A 15,023-nucleotide genomic window follows, 5' to 3' on the forward strand; every position below is an offset into this window, starting at 1 on the left:
ACTTATACATTTAGACCAAGAAATGGATATACTCCCCCACAACAGTGCTGGGACACAAAGTCTCAGTCCAATTTAGAACAGTAGAGCATAAAGAGGCAGGAAGGTAAGTCTGCGTGAAGTGAGAGCCCTGAGTCCCTCCTTTTTCCAAACCCCCCTAGGATGCTTCATAAGCCAACAACTAGCCCTAACTGAAAGAAGTTCACCAGATAAAATCCAGACCTCCACATTTTTACATCTCCTCGACCCAGCCCTCTGAACACTCTCAGCTGGCAGCAATACACCAGGTCAGCCTTGGACAACTGGGAAATCTCCCTATCCATCTCTGCTAACGTACAAGACCACAGGAGGGAAAACAGCAGGATTTTCTACCCTCTTTTCCAGACTCACGTGGCCAAGTCTGGTCCCAGGTGAGACTAAGTTACTGAATGTTCTCTCTAGCCCTCAGGACCCATAGCATCCTTACTGAGGAGGCTCAGTGAGGATGGGAGTGGGAATTAGGGCAGGAGCAGCAGTGACTCACCGGGAGACAGACTGGACCCTTTTCCTCAGCCCAGGTAAATCCTGCTCCTGAACACCAAGCAGCACCTATAGCTTGATACAGTTTTGATACAGATGCTGAAGAAAAACAGAGATCTGTTCTTCAGCACTTCCTTAAGACACAGAACAACAAGGTCTTTGTACAGTACATCACTGGCCCAACCAAATATGAACATCACAGTGTAAGCCACACTCTGCTGATCACAGTACAATCACAGCAGCAACCAAACAAGACCAAACACATAACATTTACTGAAGCAAAGGCATAATCAGGAACATGTACAGAATCTACAGCCTTGACTACTACCCTGCCACTTCCATTTTGATTGTTTTGCACTCTGATCAGGAATCAATGACATCAATCTGTACATTACAAAAGACGTTTGGTTTTGGTTGGTTTGACGAGATGTCAAGGTTACTGAGCGAGGTGGCAGTATGTCGTGACTGGCAACAACTACTACTGTGGAGGAGAAAAATGTTTAAGTGAACATCAAGAAGGAACGTTGTACCTGGTTCCTTCTTGAAGTACAAGGAATAAATGGTACGCCTGAAAAAGCCAGTACCTCAGACAGACACAGAATGCAGAGCACATCAGATGTGTTGAAGGTAAACATTTTAAGATGCTTCAAATGTCACACCCTGTCTAAACACTGGAACACAAAATTTTCCTGAGCCAAAGTACAGAAGTATGAAGACTGAGTAAACCAACCACAGTTCACAAACGCATCCAAGCAACCGATTCTTCAATTTGCTTTATTTTTCTCTGCGTAAGGAACCCTGCACAGGCAATTCAAATTAAAACAAAATAAATATGTGAATATTCATGTAAAACTGTCCTTGCTAATGAACAATTATACACAATGTACAACTCTTCATGTTTACTGGGAGGGCTTACAAATGTACTATTCCCAACAAAAATGCACCAAAATGTCTCCATGCAAACTTATCAAAAGTGACCAAAAAAGGAGGAAAAAAACTTACCCATCATCCTTTTTTTGTTTTCTTTTTCCTTTTTTCCTTTTTTTTTACAATCACAAAAAAATAAAAACATCTAAATTTTTGTTACATTTAGAGTAACTAAAATGTGGCCACTGTCTATTAACATCTGGTTTTATGCTCCTAAAACATCTATGGTTACTGTAAAATTATGTCAACAATGAATTGGACTTAGGGCACTATTTGTAGTAAAAGGAAGATGATTTTGTTCACAGAATGTCAATAATCTGTGTCTGAGCCCTCTGCATTGTCCACATTCCGTGAGAGCATATAATTGTCCATATCTATAGACCTGCAATTATTGATTGCATAGCGCAAACGCTCTGCCATGATTAGTTGACTGGAGTAAGGTGGGAGCCTCAGTTGAAAGAAACAAGTCTGTGAGGTAGGCAAGCTGTCGTAAGGCTGTGGAAATGGATAAAAGGTGGGACACTGTTAAGTTGTGAATGAAGCAAAACCCGCAACATTATCCATATTCCATTGCTCCCTCCCTTCCGTGCCTCTGTCAGTCAGCATTTTCACATTCTATCTTGAAATTCCTTATAAGCAACAGACTGGCCTCCCTTGTTTACATCAGCTGTTTCATCCTTAAAGAGGTGCAAAATGACTGCTGTATCACCTGCTCTGTGAGTAGTTCAACCCAGCAATGAAATGGAAAAGCTGATCACACTATTAGTTAGCAGCTTATTGGAAGATACCAAGCAACATTAGCAGCTTATTGGAAGATACCAAGTACACACCACAGTGGGCCTTAAAATTAGGCAACTGGAGTGATACCTAACCAAAGGTGACAGTCAAAACCCTGCTATCTTAGATTTTGCGAAGTTTTTGACTCATGCAGTTCACAGAGAACATGCTTCCACTGCACAAAACCCAAAAGTAATGCCAAATGAATGCATCCTGTACATAGAGCAACACTCTGTAAACTCATCACAGTGGTTTTAAGCCATTCGCTGGTGGTCATATGTTGCGACTTACACATATTTAAAACTTTTTAAAAAAGTGTAAAAATTATCAAATAAAAAAAGGTATTGGAACAGAAAATTACACTGAACAAGTTACAATAGGAGAAGGTTTGTTTCTTGGCAAGAAGTTATTTTGACCTCCCATTATATAACTATAGTAAATGCACCAAATGAGTTACGATGCAATTCATGCAGTATACGACCTTCCACACAATTAAAATGTTTGCTTTTAACAGCTCAGAGCATTTCCAATCCCATACTTTCCCTGTAAATTTACAATTATGGAAACCTGTCTCCTATTGCTAAAGGACAGATTATACCAGACAGGAATAAAAACCAGACAGACAGACAAACAAACAACATCAACAAAAACAGCACCTGAAAGCAGCATCTTACCCTATCAACCTTCATTATTTGGAATCGCTGAGATATATCAGCTGTGTTGGCTGGCAATCGAGATCTTCCTGACACAAACCGCATGAAAAGGACTCTCTCCTCATTTGAAAACTCTTCAAGAGTGTGCCAGAACCACAGAACAAGCTGATGCTGCTCATCGACTTCTCGGTAACGCACAACTTTCTTCAGAACTTCAACTGATATTTCTGGCATTCCACAGACCATTTGCTCCAACTGCTTGGCGGTCAGAAGAGACAACAAAGGAACTGGAACAATCCAAGACATTCCTTCTCTTACAGCAGCCACCTGTTGCCCAAAAGAGAAGACGCATTTGCAGTGCCACTTCCTTACCTCTGCCACTTATGGTGCCATTTAAATGCAAAAGCAATGTATCAGCGGAGGAATGGGATAGAGAATTACAGAATATCTGCCAAATACAACCTCTCATGCACGCGTCCCCTGTAAGAGCTGTATCCCCTCTCAAAATCCTATAGAATATTACAGGCATTTTTGATTGCAACTGCATATTAAAAAATGTGGTTTGATGCAAACCAGAAGAACTTAAAAAAGTGCAAGTTAGCAGCACAAATGACGATGGCTAAACTGAAAAACTGTGTAGCTATCATACATCTGAGCTGGACCAAAGTCATACTTATAAGAAGTCCATACTTGTTCTAGAAGACTTAGGATTTGGTACCTCTGATGAGAAAGTTACTTTTTTTAATGCAGACAATATCACACATGCATCTGCATCTTGAGAAAAAAGGACAATAATCTTCCTAGCATGTAATTAGTAAACTGCATTCACAAGCTTCACTATACAACTGACAAAATACACAAAGCATGCCGACAAGCAATTAACACTTCTCAAAAGATAGCATTAAATAGTTGTAGCTTCTGTACTAAAGCACATGAGAAATAGCTTGAAGTTAAACAAAACAGTTACTTCAGCCCATCTGTGCTGTCATCCTGCCTAATGACAGCGTACAGCATACACAACTGCAGGTTCATTTCTCAAGTGGAGCTGACAGTTGGCAGTGGGGCTACTCTCATGGAAGACAGGTCCTGATTTCTAATGCTCTTCTCTCAACTGAGCAATTACTAAGAAAAATAGGACTAATTGAAAACAAAACCCCAAAGCAGTTCGGGGGCTTGTGTGTGTGTAAGCCACAGGGACCCAAGTGAGATGTGGAAAGTCAAGACTGTCTTATGCCCCAATAAACTGGAATGGAAGCTTGCATAAATAAATCAAAAACTCTATTTGCATTAACAATGAGGATAAGGTTGCCATGAGAGTCTTACCTGACGGTCCATTTCATGGAGTCTGTACTCAATTGCCCTCTCCACATACTCTTTCCTGTTTGAAAAGGTAAGTGGGATACTGTTCCCTCCAGGGATTATGGGAACCATTTTACCATCAGCACTTTGGCCAACAAAAGAATCTAAAGGAATCATCTGCAAAACAGGAAAAGTATGTTCAGTGTAAGTCACCACTAGTGATCTGAAGTTAGTATTTTACTATCTGTCACCTAGAACTGTAACAACTGTAGGATTCCAAAAGCATAGGAAGTCCCTGTTATTCCAATTACAGGGATAAACACCTAAATTAAAGTCAATCTGATAAAGTAATCGCTTTCAGAATAAACCTAAAAACTCTAACTTTCATATCTTACCTCATGGAAATTTTCTTCAGTAATCCCACTGTCTTCAATGTGAAGAATGCTGTTGAGGGTCTGCACATAGAGCAGATCTACCTCCTCCAAATCCTCCAAGATGAGTGGGATACAACAAAGTTGCTTCCAGACCATTGGAGCCAAATGAAGATCTAATGGCTTTTTTGTACGAATAGCTACACCCATGAGAATGCCCAAGAACTTAAACTGCATTAGATGTTCATCTAAACATGCTGAAGGGTTAAAGAGAAACCTGAAAGAACAAAGAAGCAGTTAAAATGCTCTAGTATCACTTCCATGCTACTTCATTAGAAGTAAAAGACAGAACATTTCTAAGCAGAGTGTAGTAACTGTCAACATTATTATCAGCAAGGAGTGTCCAGATCAGAAGATTACTGTTATCTGTTACTATTAAAATAGTGGAAGCTGAGATAGGCAGAACTAATCCTGACCCCAAAGGCTGACAATCTTGATGTTCTGCATTGCATCAGCAATCCAGGAAGCTCATGTTAAAACCATGCCCTCTCTTCCACAATCGAGTAACATCACAACCCGAAGGAAAAAATATACTAGAGACAATTGTGAAGTCTCATCATTTGGTATAAAACAGTTAATGGAACATTTTACTTTTCACCCACTAATATCTGCAATAAAAGCAAATCCTGGACAGCTTACCTATCTCTATTGTAGCCTACTTCAGCTGTAGCATTTGGGGAAGGAATAAGCAGGTCTACTATTCCAGTTTCCAGTTCCTTAAAAATCAACAACAAACAAGCCTTCTTAGAAACAGGGATAACAAACCTCTTACAGAAATATATATTTAATATATAAAAGAATATATATATAGAAATGTGCACTTTTTGCTACTGATCTTTCCAGCACTGAATCTGAGAAGTGACATGTATCTTTGGGTACGTGAGGAAGCCTCAGGTGCTTCTGTACTGTATGCATGGAATGTCCTGTAATCATGGAACACAGTACAACACCTCCTGCAAAAGGTACTGTCTGGACAGAATGGAGGGATTCAGATGCTTTCAAAACATGTACGGGCCATATCAAAACTCCAAGGGGTCTACTGTAGTGTGGCCTTATGGCATCTCCTTGCCATAATCTAGAAGATTTATTTACTCCTGGAGACATTCCTAAGTAGGCAGCTCTAGCTTTGTTGCCCAAGACTGAAGAACAAGTATCTGCTATGCCGCAAAAAGGCAATTAGAGAAATACGAAAAGACACCAGAGAGAACAAACATCTACCCAGACATTTTGAACTAACAGACTTTTCATACCTGACACATCTCTGTAATAGTGTCATCAAACACTCCACCTGCATCATCAGCTCCTTCTCCAACCAGTTTCACTTTCCAGGCACGGGAAGGTAGGCGAAGGTCTGATGCGTTCAGCTTTACCACTTGCCTTGCTATCTGTACAAAAATGGGCTTGCATTTCCGACCTCTTTCAACAAAACCAAAATCAAACCAACAGACAAAGACACAAAAAAGAAAAGTTATGGAAAACGTATGAGTGCAAATATTCATCTGAGGTGCAACGCAACGCCTGTTAAACAATACTGACCTGGTTGATATCCTTTTCACAGTAATCTGTGGCCCATAGTTTTTGCCCTGAACCATAGTTTTTCCTATGGAGCGCACCATGGGGAGCGTGTAAACGCGTGGTGCCAGCAAGGGTCTTAGCTGTCCTTGAACTATTCCCCATGTTCCAGCATTGTAATGAGATGTACTGTTCTGCAATAAAGCAATGTGAGGATAAACATATTAATAGAGGATATTAATTCTGTTCTTTACAGCGTAAAACCCTTCATAGTGATAACTAGCACTTCAGTGTTTCAGGAAACAGATGGGTCAGCATTTTGTGGGTTTTGCTTTGAGGCCAGGAAGCTTCTGGAAACCGAAACAATCCTTTGACTAGGTTTGCTTTAATCTAGAGTTGTATCTTTTCTGATTAATTATAGAAAACTCACAGAACCTGTTACTAAGATCCATCTTGATCTGGTCAGAAACTCTCTAGCAATGTGACATAACACAGCACAGCTAATCTGTTTTTTTCCAAATGGAATTTACCTGGTTATTGGGACTGAGGTTAAGTAATCTCCATGAAGAGTACATGAGGTCAGAAAAATGGTACAGCAGTCTGAGCCTTGCTCTTACTGTATGAATGCTCACTTCTTTCAGTGCCCCATACTGTGGTGGAATGGCATCAGGTAAACCAAGCTGTAAAGGCACTGAAACACCTACCACAGAAACAGAAAAAAAGCATTATTTCATAAAGAGTACCTGTACTTCTTTGGCCTGGGGTGGAGTTGATTATCTTTGCAGTACCTTATGTGGTACTTAGCTGCCTACCGGAATAAACCACGACACCAGCAAAATTAAGAGACTAAAATGATTTAAAAACCTGCATGGATATAAAATAAACTAAATTTTGTCCCAGCGTTCCAAAGTTCTTGTTACACCCATTCCCCAGGAAACACTAAGGCTGATTCAAATGCCCTACAAACAGGGCCTGTTCTTTACCTGGAGCTCTTGGTGGAACTGGTGGAGCTGTCCAGGCAGCGCTGTGGCAACGTCCTGCTGAAATCTGTCTAATGTTCTTCCCTTGCAGGACTGTTACGAGGGTTGGTTCTCTGACATGGTTGGTATGGCCCAATCCAAGCTGACAATTTATAACAGATGTAAAAGGGACAAAGAAGAATCAACAACTGTGATGATATTTCTAAAACTCTCTGAGCAAAAATTCAGAGCAAATTGTAAAAAATGGTATTTATCTACAGTGTATACTGGGACAAAAAATATTTACCATGTTAGCATTTGCCTTTTAGTTTCAACAGACTATTGCATCTGTACTCAAGGGGAGTGGCAGACCTAGGTGTCTAAGAAACCTTAAAACATGTAGAAATTGTTTGTAGACTGAGGAACTAATCTGTTTTGCAGGTCACCTATGTTGCACAGTCTTTCTCATGCATAAGAAAACAACGCTCATATGTCTATTGTGTAAATCCCTACAGTAGTTCATGAAAACAACATCTGTGTAAAGAGAAAGCTTACTGAAGCTGTTCTGATTTTTGACAGGTACATATCATACTCTTAAAGTGAAAATTTCGTATTGTAAATGTTTTTTCTCTTCCAGAAACACACAGTAAACACCCTACGAAAACAAAATCAAACCAAACTGAAAACCAAGCAAAGACCACAGAGATTCCTCTCAGAAAGTATTCTAAACAACTTGATCAACAATCCTTCTCAAAATCTCAATTCTGAAATACCCGAGGATGAACTTGGCCCAATCTTCTTGACATGCCAAGAGCTAACATATCACGAGGTCAAGAGGGTCTTTGCTATACTTGTAACAGGCAGAACTGTCTAAAAGCTGAGGTGCTTTTGAAAATGAGCTATACATGCGTGAGGACTTGTTAAGAGCAGCGATAAAATTAGGGTCCCAAAGGAAAGAGAGGACTTATTGACAACATTTTTTCTGACTTGAAAAAATGAGTCTCTAAATAAAGTTAATTTGTATTTTCTTTATGAAAATCAATAAAATAGTTCACAAATCTGATTGACACCAATCATGCATTTTATAATGCTGAAAAAACCTGGTAAGAGTTTAAGAATTGGGTAAAAATTTGTATTTTTTTTATAGAAAGCATTAACGAGAATAACTTGGGTAGAATGTTTTCAGCGCTGCCATGTAATAGCATAGGAAATAATATAATGGAAATGCCCAAAATATTCTTGTGGCTGGGGGGGGGGGGAGGTGAGGAGAGGGGGGAGGAAGGAGAACAAAAATAAAAGCCTTCTTTCCCCCACAAATAAAGACATTCTGAGGACATCTGTAAAGTAAAATTCTAGCCTTACAAAGGTGAGAAATAAACAGAAAATAGTACACACCTGTCCTTCAGAGTTGCTACCCCAAGCATACACATCCCCTGTAGATGACAGGGCTAGGGTATGCTCTGCTCCTACAGCTATGTCTTCAATGAAGATTCCTGACAGTACAGGAACTTGCTGGGGTCTGTTGTGATTTCGAGCGCGACCTTCTGGCAAACCTATCAGGCGATCTGGAATTGCAAGCACATTTATGTCTATAAATGTAAAGAACATTAAAAAGTGAAATTCACTTGCAGGTAGAAGTCAGGGACAAAAAGCAATTTTAAATACCCTTGGAGCTGGGACACAAGAGTAATTAGGGAGAAATCTAACATATTTCCTACAAAACAGTGCTCCCTACAGCGCTAATATTGCTAAAAGTGTTATTTTCACTTTAAGTCTGAAACTCAATCAATCTCTATTAAAACCTAAATATCTAAATATTGATCACATAACACAATATATGTTTTATAACACATATGTATTAACTGACTTGAGAAATTTGAACATGTTTAATTCAGTGCAGTTGGAAATTCTTCTGTCCAGGTTTTTAAACGGCTTGTGTAGGCATATGTTGTATTACACAAAGTAAAACTTTAAGTAACCGAATGTTTTTGGACACATGAAATTCAGTGAAGTTCTAGGAAAACATTCTTCAAAAAGTAAATCAGTAAATGGAAAGGCTGTCCTGAGATCAAACTAGATCAAACCAGAGCTACAAATCTGGATTTTAGGCATGTATTAAAATGGCAATGTTGAAGTTCCAAAATTCAGGCTAGGCCAGCACAAACTGAACAAGTAGCATTAGGTTAGTCTTAAAAATGTGTCTTAATATTCTTCTTTTTCACTTGCAATACACACAAACTACAGATAGAGATCTAAACACCAGATTGTCCTACCTTGTCCAAAAGTATATACATGCCCATCTTTTGTCAGCGCAACAGAGAACTGGGTTCCACAGGCAACTTTTTTAATTCCAATTCCACAAAGAATATCCACTTTCTAAGGGGTAAGTGAAAGGAAAAAGAGCTATTGGATTATGAGGATATAACTCAAAAGCAACCATGAATTTCATCTGCAACTCCTGCTTCCAAAAAGAAATTTTGTAATTCCTACTCAGCAATGCATACATTGTAGGATTACTCTAATTAATGCTTGTAAATCAATACAGAAACTGAGACAAAGTCTTCTTTTTTATGGAACTAAACCCTTATTCTACATACAATGATTCAACACACCAATTTTTTACCGAAAGTGAGCAAGGAGTGGCATGGGAGGAAGTAGGTGAGTTTGTAAACAACCTTCCCCCCCCCAAGTTCCAAAATAAGAAAGCTCTCTTCTTTAGGTTAATCCTAAGATTTTCCCTATCTGTATTGCCACTGAGATAAGGGCACTATTATTCTTTCAAGTGTCAGGCTCAGCATAACACACCGGAATCATTTATACCAGGGTGTATTACAGCAGTACAGTATAGTATATGGAATTCATAGTTTAACCTCTGAAAATTACGCTCTGATCACTAGCAATACATGTAACATCACTAAAAATTTATACAAAGAGTAATTTCTCTTGGAATTCTAACCTGTGGTGAGGACTTGGCAGTGGAATTCCCCAAACCAAGTTTACCATAATCTCCATCTCCAAAAGCCCAAACCATTGAGCCATCTGTTGACACAGCTACAGTATGATTGAGTCCACAGGCCACCTGGTTGAGAGAAACAGACTATTAGCACAGTTTTTGCTAACTTACTACTAACACCCCAGCTACATTTAAGAAAAGAAATATCAAGTTCTTAAAATTAAGTATCCATTTAAAGCCACTAAAGCTTCCACTGCTTATCACAGTGTTTTCAAGACATTTAGGACCACAGTAGTATTTCTAAGGCATTTGCCTCCTCTGAGCTCTTAGAGCCAAAGAACAGTATTATGCTACACATGCTCACTGTTTAAGATAGAAAATAGCTAACGAATTCATGCTTAAAAATGCCTAAACCTTGACATTTTAAAATGTTAAAAAACATGGGCAAGTTTTGCAAAAAAAGGATCAAGACAGTCAGGGAAGTCATTATTTAAAAAATGATGCCTAGTTAAGTTCTGCCATCATAATCAAACTGAAAGCCATGGTTAAAAAGAAACAAAAACCAGAACACTTAAATATGTTGAAAACATAAATGTCAGCTGTAAATATACACTGCTAGCTGTAGATAAACCATACCTGTCCAATCTGGTAACCTTCCAGCGCTGTCACTCTTTCTGGAAGTTTCTTGTTGGAAGTATTTCCAAGTCCTAATCGACCATAATCACCATTTCCAAATGTAAAAAGTTTGCCATCTGCTGTCACCACAGCTGAGTGTTTGAAGCCACATGACATCTGGAAAGAAAATAAACATGATTTTAGATGCACTTTAGATTTATTTTTTTGGGGGGGGATTATATTGGCTATTGTATGGAAATCTGTAATGCTTTTTCCTCCCCTAAACAATATTCACTTTACAAAGAGCTAAAATAGAGGTATTTTAGTATTCATGATTTCTCCAACAACCTAGCTCTTATTCTTCTCAATGGTAACACTGAGGAGGGCAACTGGATACCTGCAGAAGAAAGGCTTTCAGGTGTTTTACTAGTTATTTTTACCAAATACTCTTTTCTGCCAGCAGAATGCTCTTGTGCTCTATTTTCTATTTCTATAAAGAAACTTCCAAGTCAAAATCAAATATGTTTTGGTGCACTGTTATAATCCACCTTTAGTACTTAGGAGGAGGTCTCCATTAGGGTTAGGGTTAGGTCACCTAAAAAGGACTAAGGGTAACTTCTAAATCATGTCTGTATTTTGACAATCTTTTGGTCATCCCTCTTTCCCATGTTTTTTCTCATTTTCAGTCTTCTCCAGTAACAACTGTCACTTAACATCACACATCAACAGTGAGCTTTGTGATGTTAACATCCTTCAGCTGGAAATGATCGGCTGGATTCATCATGCTCAGAGGAGTGAAAAGTTACTGGTTTTTATTCAGTACCTGAATTCAAACTGTCAAGACTTACAATAGTTCTGGAACATTCTTAGCACTAGGTTTCCAGGCCTGCAGCTTGTAGGAGACAACAAATAATTTGGTACCTGCACCACTTCTTCTCCTTGCAAAGCCTCAATCTGTCTAGGCCTGCGCTGTCTGTCACTGTTCCCATGTCCCAGTTTGCCGTAGTCTCCATCACCCCAGCTAAAGACCTCGCCACTTTCTGTTAAAGCCATGGAATGTCCATCAGATCCACAGGAGGTCACCAGCTGTGTTACAACAAAGCCTGTTAGAGCAAAATGAGAAAACGAAGATTTGAATAAATTGTAACAACTCTTAATATGCATTTATCTGAGCGCTCCTAGTGGTAGCCAGTTAAGTCTGGGGAAAGGAACCAAGCACAATCACAGACTGCTTGCTGAAAACAAAAATAAACTGCTATAACAAATCCATAATTTTCTCGTGTACAAACTGCGCTTCTGGCTTGCCATTAGTTTTAAAATGCAATGCTCCTATCTTGAGCAAACACTTGACCCTGAAGCCTTCTTAGAAGCAAGTAATTTTAACATAGAATAATAGAATTACAGACTGGTTTGGGTTAGAAGGGACCTTAAAGCTCATCCAGTCCCAACCCTCTGCCATGGGCAGAGACACCTTCCACTAGACCAGGTTGCTCCAAGTCCTGTCCAACCCGGCCTTGAACGCTGCCAGGGATGGGGCAGCCACAGCTCCTCTGGGCACCCTGTGCCAGTGTCTCACCATATTACTACTTAAATCTTACAAAATTTACATTTGGTTCATTTCTTCAATTTTTTAATTAGATTACAATATTTTATGTGTAAATCTGCAAAACTAGCATCAGTGCAAATAATTACATTAAGTACCCAAATGCTTAGTTGTGTTGTAGAGACTCATTTCAAAGCCAGTAATTTTACCTTGCAGTGCTGAAATGACTGTTAACACATGAAGATCATCAGAATTTCCTTGTCCCAGACGCCCATAGCTCCCTTCTCCACAAGCCAACACCGTGCCATTAGCTTGAATGACGAAAGTACAATTCTGACCACAAACAACCTAATTTAGAAAGACACAAAGTTTTAATGATTTTTGGATGCAACAACATTGCAATAACTGTGTTACAATATTTTTTCTTTGCAATTATATCAAGACAACAGACTTTTATCACACTGCAAATATCTTTATGATAATCCTGTTAACAGAAGACTTCACTCACCCCACGTTTAACAGTTTTGCTACCAAACCACACTGTAATAAAAACTACTTCAGTGATATTTGCTCTTAGTTTTGGCAAACGTTTATCCTGAGAACTAAGAGAAATCACAATGTCTTCCCGCCTGAGATTTAGTTTTGATCTATCCATCCTGCATGTCAACGTTATTTTGGAAAACAAAATTGGCACATGTATTATGTTAAAGCTGTACAGGTATTTTCAACTCATGCTCATATCAAGCAATTTTGTTTTATCAGATTTCAGTGGCCTCTTCATGTGACTTTATCAAATAATTCAAGACTTCCTCTTTAGTGAAAACACGTGTTTTGGGGGTACTTTACAGTAAATTCAAAGAAGAAATTGAACAGACCTAAGCGCAAGACTTTTGTCAAACTGTACAAACAACACATGGTGATCACCTGCTGAGCCTGAGAGAATGAAGGTGCTGCTACTGGAATCATGACATTTCTACCAGCTTCTGCTAACTGTCCATGTCTTCCTGCTCCCCAGAGATACACGTCGCATTTACCTCCCAGGTGCCAATCCTATGGCATAACATGAAAGCAGGCTTTAGAACAACAGTACTTCCAATAGCTTATAAAGTTAAAAAAAAAAGGAGGGGGGGAGAAAAAAAAAACCCACATCAATTATACTGACCTCCGGCCTTGACGTTGCCCAAGACATTATCTGTTCATCCATACCATTGATCCATTTACTGTTATCCTACACAACAAAAGCCACAGTTACTGCATTCAGTTCGAAAGATGCACAGTTTTTCTGTGATGTAATACATATTTTCCTTTCTGAGAACAATACTGACATTCAAATAAATCTAAATGGTACAGCAATAAGAATGAGTATGTGCAGACTCAAACGCTTTATTTTCATCCGCAGGCCAAGCGTATTTCCTTACTACACCTATCTAGCAATCACACTGTTATCCGTAACTTGCGATCCAAATAAAAAGGGAAACCAAACAAAATTAATGATGAAGTAATCTTTCCCTATTTACTTTTTTTTATTTTGGCTTAAAATGTGATAAGCTTGCTGATAAAAGAAGTCTTAATCTGAAATTTCTATTTCGGTTTACATATTGTAACTGTCGTAAAGAGACAATCAACAGGAGCAAAATAATCTGGTGTAGAAACATGCCAAAATGTTACTCTAAAAATACCATTGTAAAGCTCTACACTTCTTGTTTTTATCACATAGGGAAATTATTATCACAGTTTTGGGTTGTTTTGGTTTGGCTGTTAACATGCAAATGAGTTGTGCTCGTTCCACACAAAAAGAGCAACCTTTACAGTATATTCTAATCAGGTAATGAAAAAACAAACTCACACTTACTGCTGGTGTTTATGTTAATGAATATAAATCTTTGCAGTTCAGAGATGTCAACTGCAGCAACCCATATGCTCAAAACCACCACACTGAGACAATACAGCACATTTTACCATTAGGAGAGTAAGCTCATCCTCTGGAACAGGTTCCAGGTCCGGAACAGTAAAGGATTCTGGGAACTGTGCTCCCTTGGCCAGGGCTTCAGCAGCTTTGATGGTAGTAGAGAAACACTCCAGCCAGGCCCATTCTGTAGGGTTCCAGGCTGCAGGATCAGGGAGGCAGCTCTGGTGATGAGGTGGTACTGGGGGGTTGCACAAGAGCTGATCCAGGTGAAGGCCCACAGCAAGTGACGCCAAGCACTGCATGTAAGGACTATGAACAAGCTGGTCTCCACAAACCACATGGGGCTAAAGGTGAGGAGAGTGAGAGACAGATTGAAAGAGCAAAGTTAGAAATACACCTTCTCCAATTCAGAAACAGGAGTGCTTCAAAGCTAGTCCTGGAGAAAAATACTTTCCCTCATGCTTTATCAAAGTTTGTCTAACACTTTAAATATTCCCAAAATAGGAGCAAAGCAGCTTTGAGAATACTGAAAGGCACTGGCACATAGGATGTAGGAAAGTCTTCTGGGTTCTCTGTGGTAAAAGACTGAAACTAGTTGAGATTCAAACAGTGACCATGTGTCAGACAAATCTGTAAATGTTCACATTAGCTCTTCTTACCTTTTCATAAGCATACTGCTCCTGAAGCATTATTGGCAAACGTTCCAGGAAAGCTCGCATGCAAGGAGCCATATTTAATCCTAGAACTCCTTGCTGTTTCAGTGCAGTCCTACATGTTGCAAGGATGTGATTGGAAGATATCCACTCTGATGTACAGTTCACTACCAGCACGTCCTGTTTAACAGCAGTCACAAGACACACCAGAAATTAAAAATTCATAGAACAGGATTATTCAGCTCCACCAATTTATCACTAATCATATTAAACTCC

General features: G+C 39.2%; 1 protein-coding gene across 10 annotated transcripts in view; it reads right to left on the reverse strand.

Moving 5' to 3' along the window:
- Nucleotides 1-1,263: 1,263 nt before the first annotated feature.
- The window catches only part of HERC1 (HECT and RLD domain containing E3 ubiquitin protein ligase family member 1), a 95,992-nt gene continuing 82,232 nt past the window's right edge, over nt 1,264-15,023 (reverse strand). For all 10 annotated transcript variants that reach the window (XM_057399653.1, XM_057399662.1, XM_057399708.1 and 7 more), the window contains 19 exons: nt 14,754-14,927; nt 14,145-14,438; nt 13,348-13,413; nt 13,110-13,235; nt 12,395-12,533; nt 11,564-11,745; nt 10,664-10,819; nt 10,031-10,153; nt 9,348-9,450; nt 8,470-8,639; nt 7,099-7,237; nt 6,646-6,815; nt 6,140-6,309; nt 5,854-6,019; nt 5,243-5,319; nt 4,568-4,820; nt 4,197-4,349; nt 2,895-3,200; nt 1,264-1,938 (listed from right to left, as the gene is read on the reverse strand). In XM_057399653.1, coding sequence (XP_057255636.1) covers nt 1,753-1,938; nt 2,895-3,200; nt 4,197-4,349; nt 4,568-4,820; nt 5,243-5,319; nt 5,854-6,019; nt 6,140-6,309; nt 6,646-6,815; nt 7,099-7,237; nt 8,470-8,639; nt 9,348-9,450; nt 10,031-10,153; nt 10,664-10,819; nt 11,564-11,745; nt 12,395-12,533; nt 13,110-13,235; nt 13,348-13,413; nt 14,145-14,438; nt 14,754-14,927 — 3,153 coding nt within the window. In that variant the 3' untranslated portion in view covers nt 1,264-1,752. The remainder of the gene's footprint in view (nt 1,939-2,894; nt 3,201-4,196; nt 4,350-4,567; nt 4,821-5,242; nt 5,320-5,853; nt 6,020-6,139; nt 6,310-6,645; nt 6,816-7,098; nt 7,238-8,469; nt 8,640-9,347; nt 9,451-10,030; nt 10,154-10,663; nt 10,820-11,563; nt 11,746-12,394; nt 12,534-13,109; nt 13,236-13,347; nt 13,414-14,144; nt 14,439-14,753; nt 14,928-15,023) is intronic.

This window comes from Pezoporus wallicus, unplaced genomic scaffold (genome assembly GCF_028554395.1).
Source record: "Pezoporus wallicus isolate ANWC-B61680 ecotype Strahan unplaced genomic scaffold, APGP_CSIRO_Pwel_v1 contig_3952, whole genome shotgun sequence".
NCBI classification, from domain to species: domain Eukaryota; kingdom Metazoa; phylum Chordata; class Aves; order Psittaciformes; family Psittacidae; genus Pezoporus; species Pezoporus wallicus.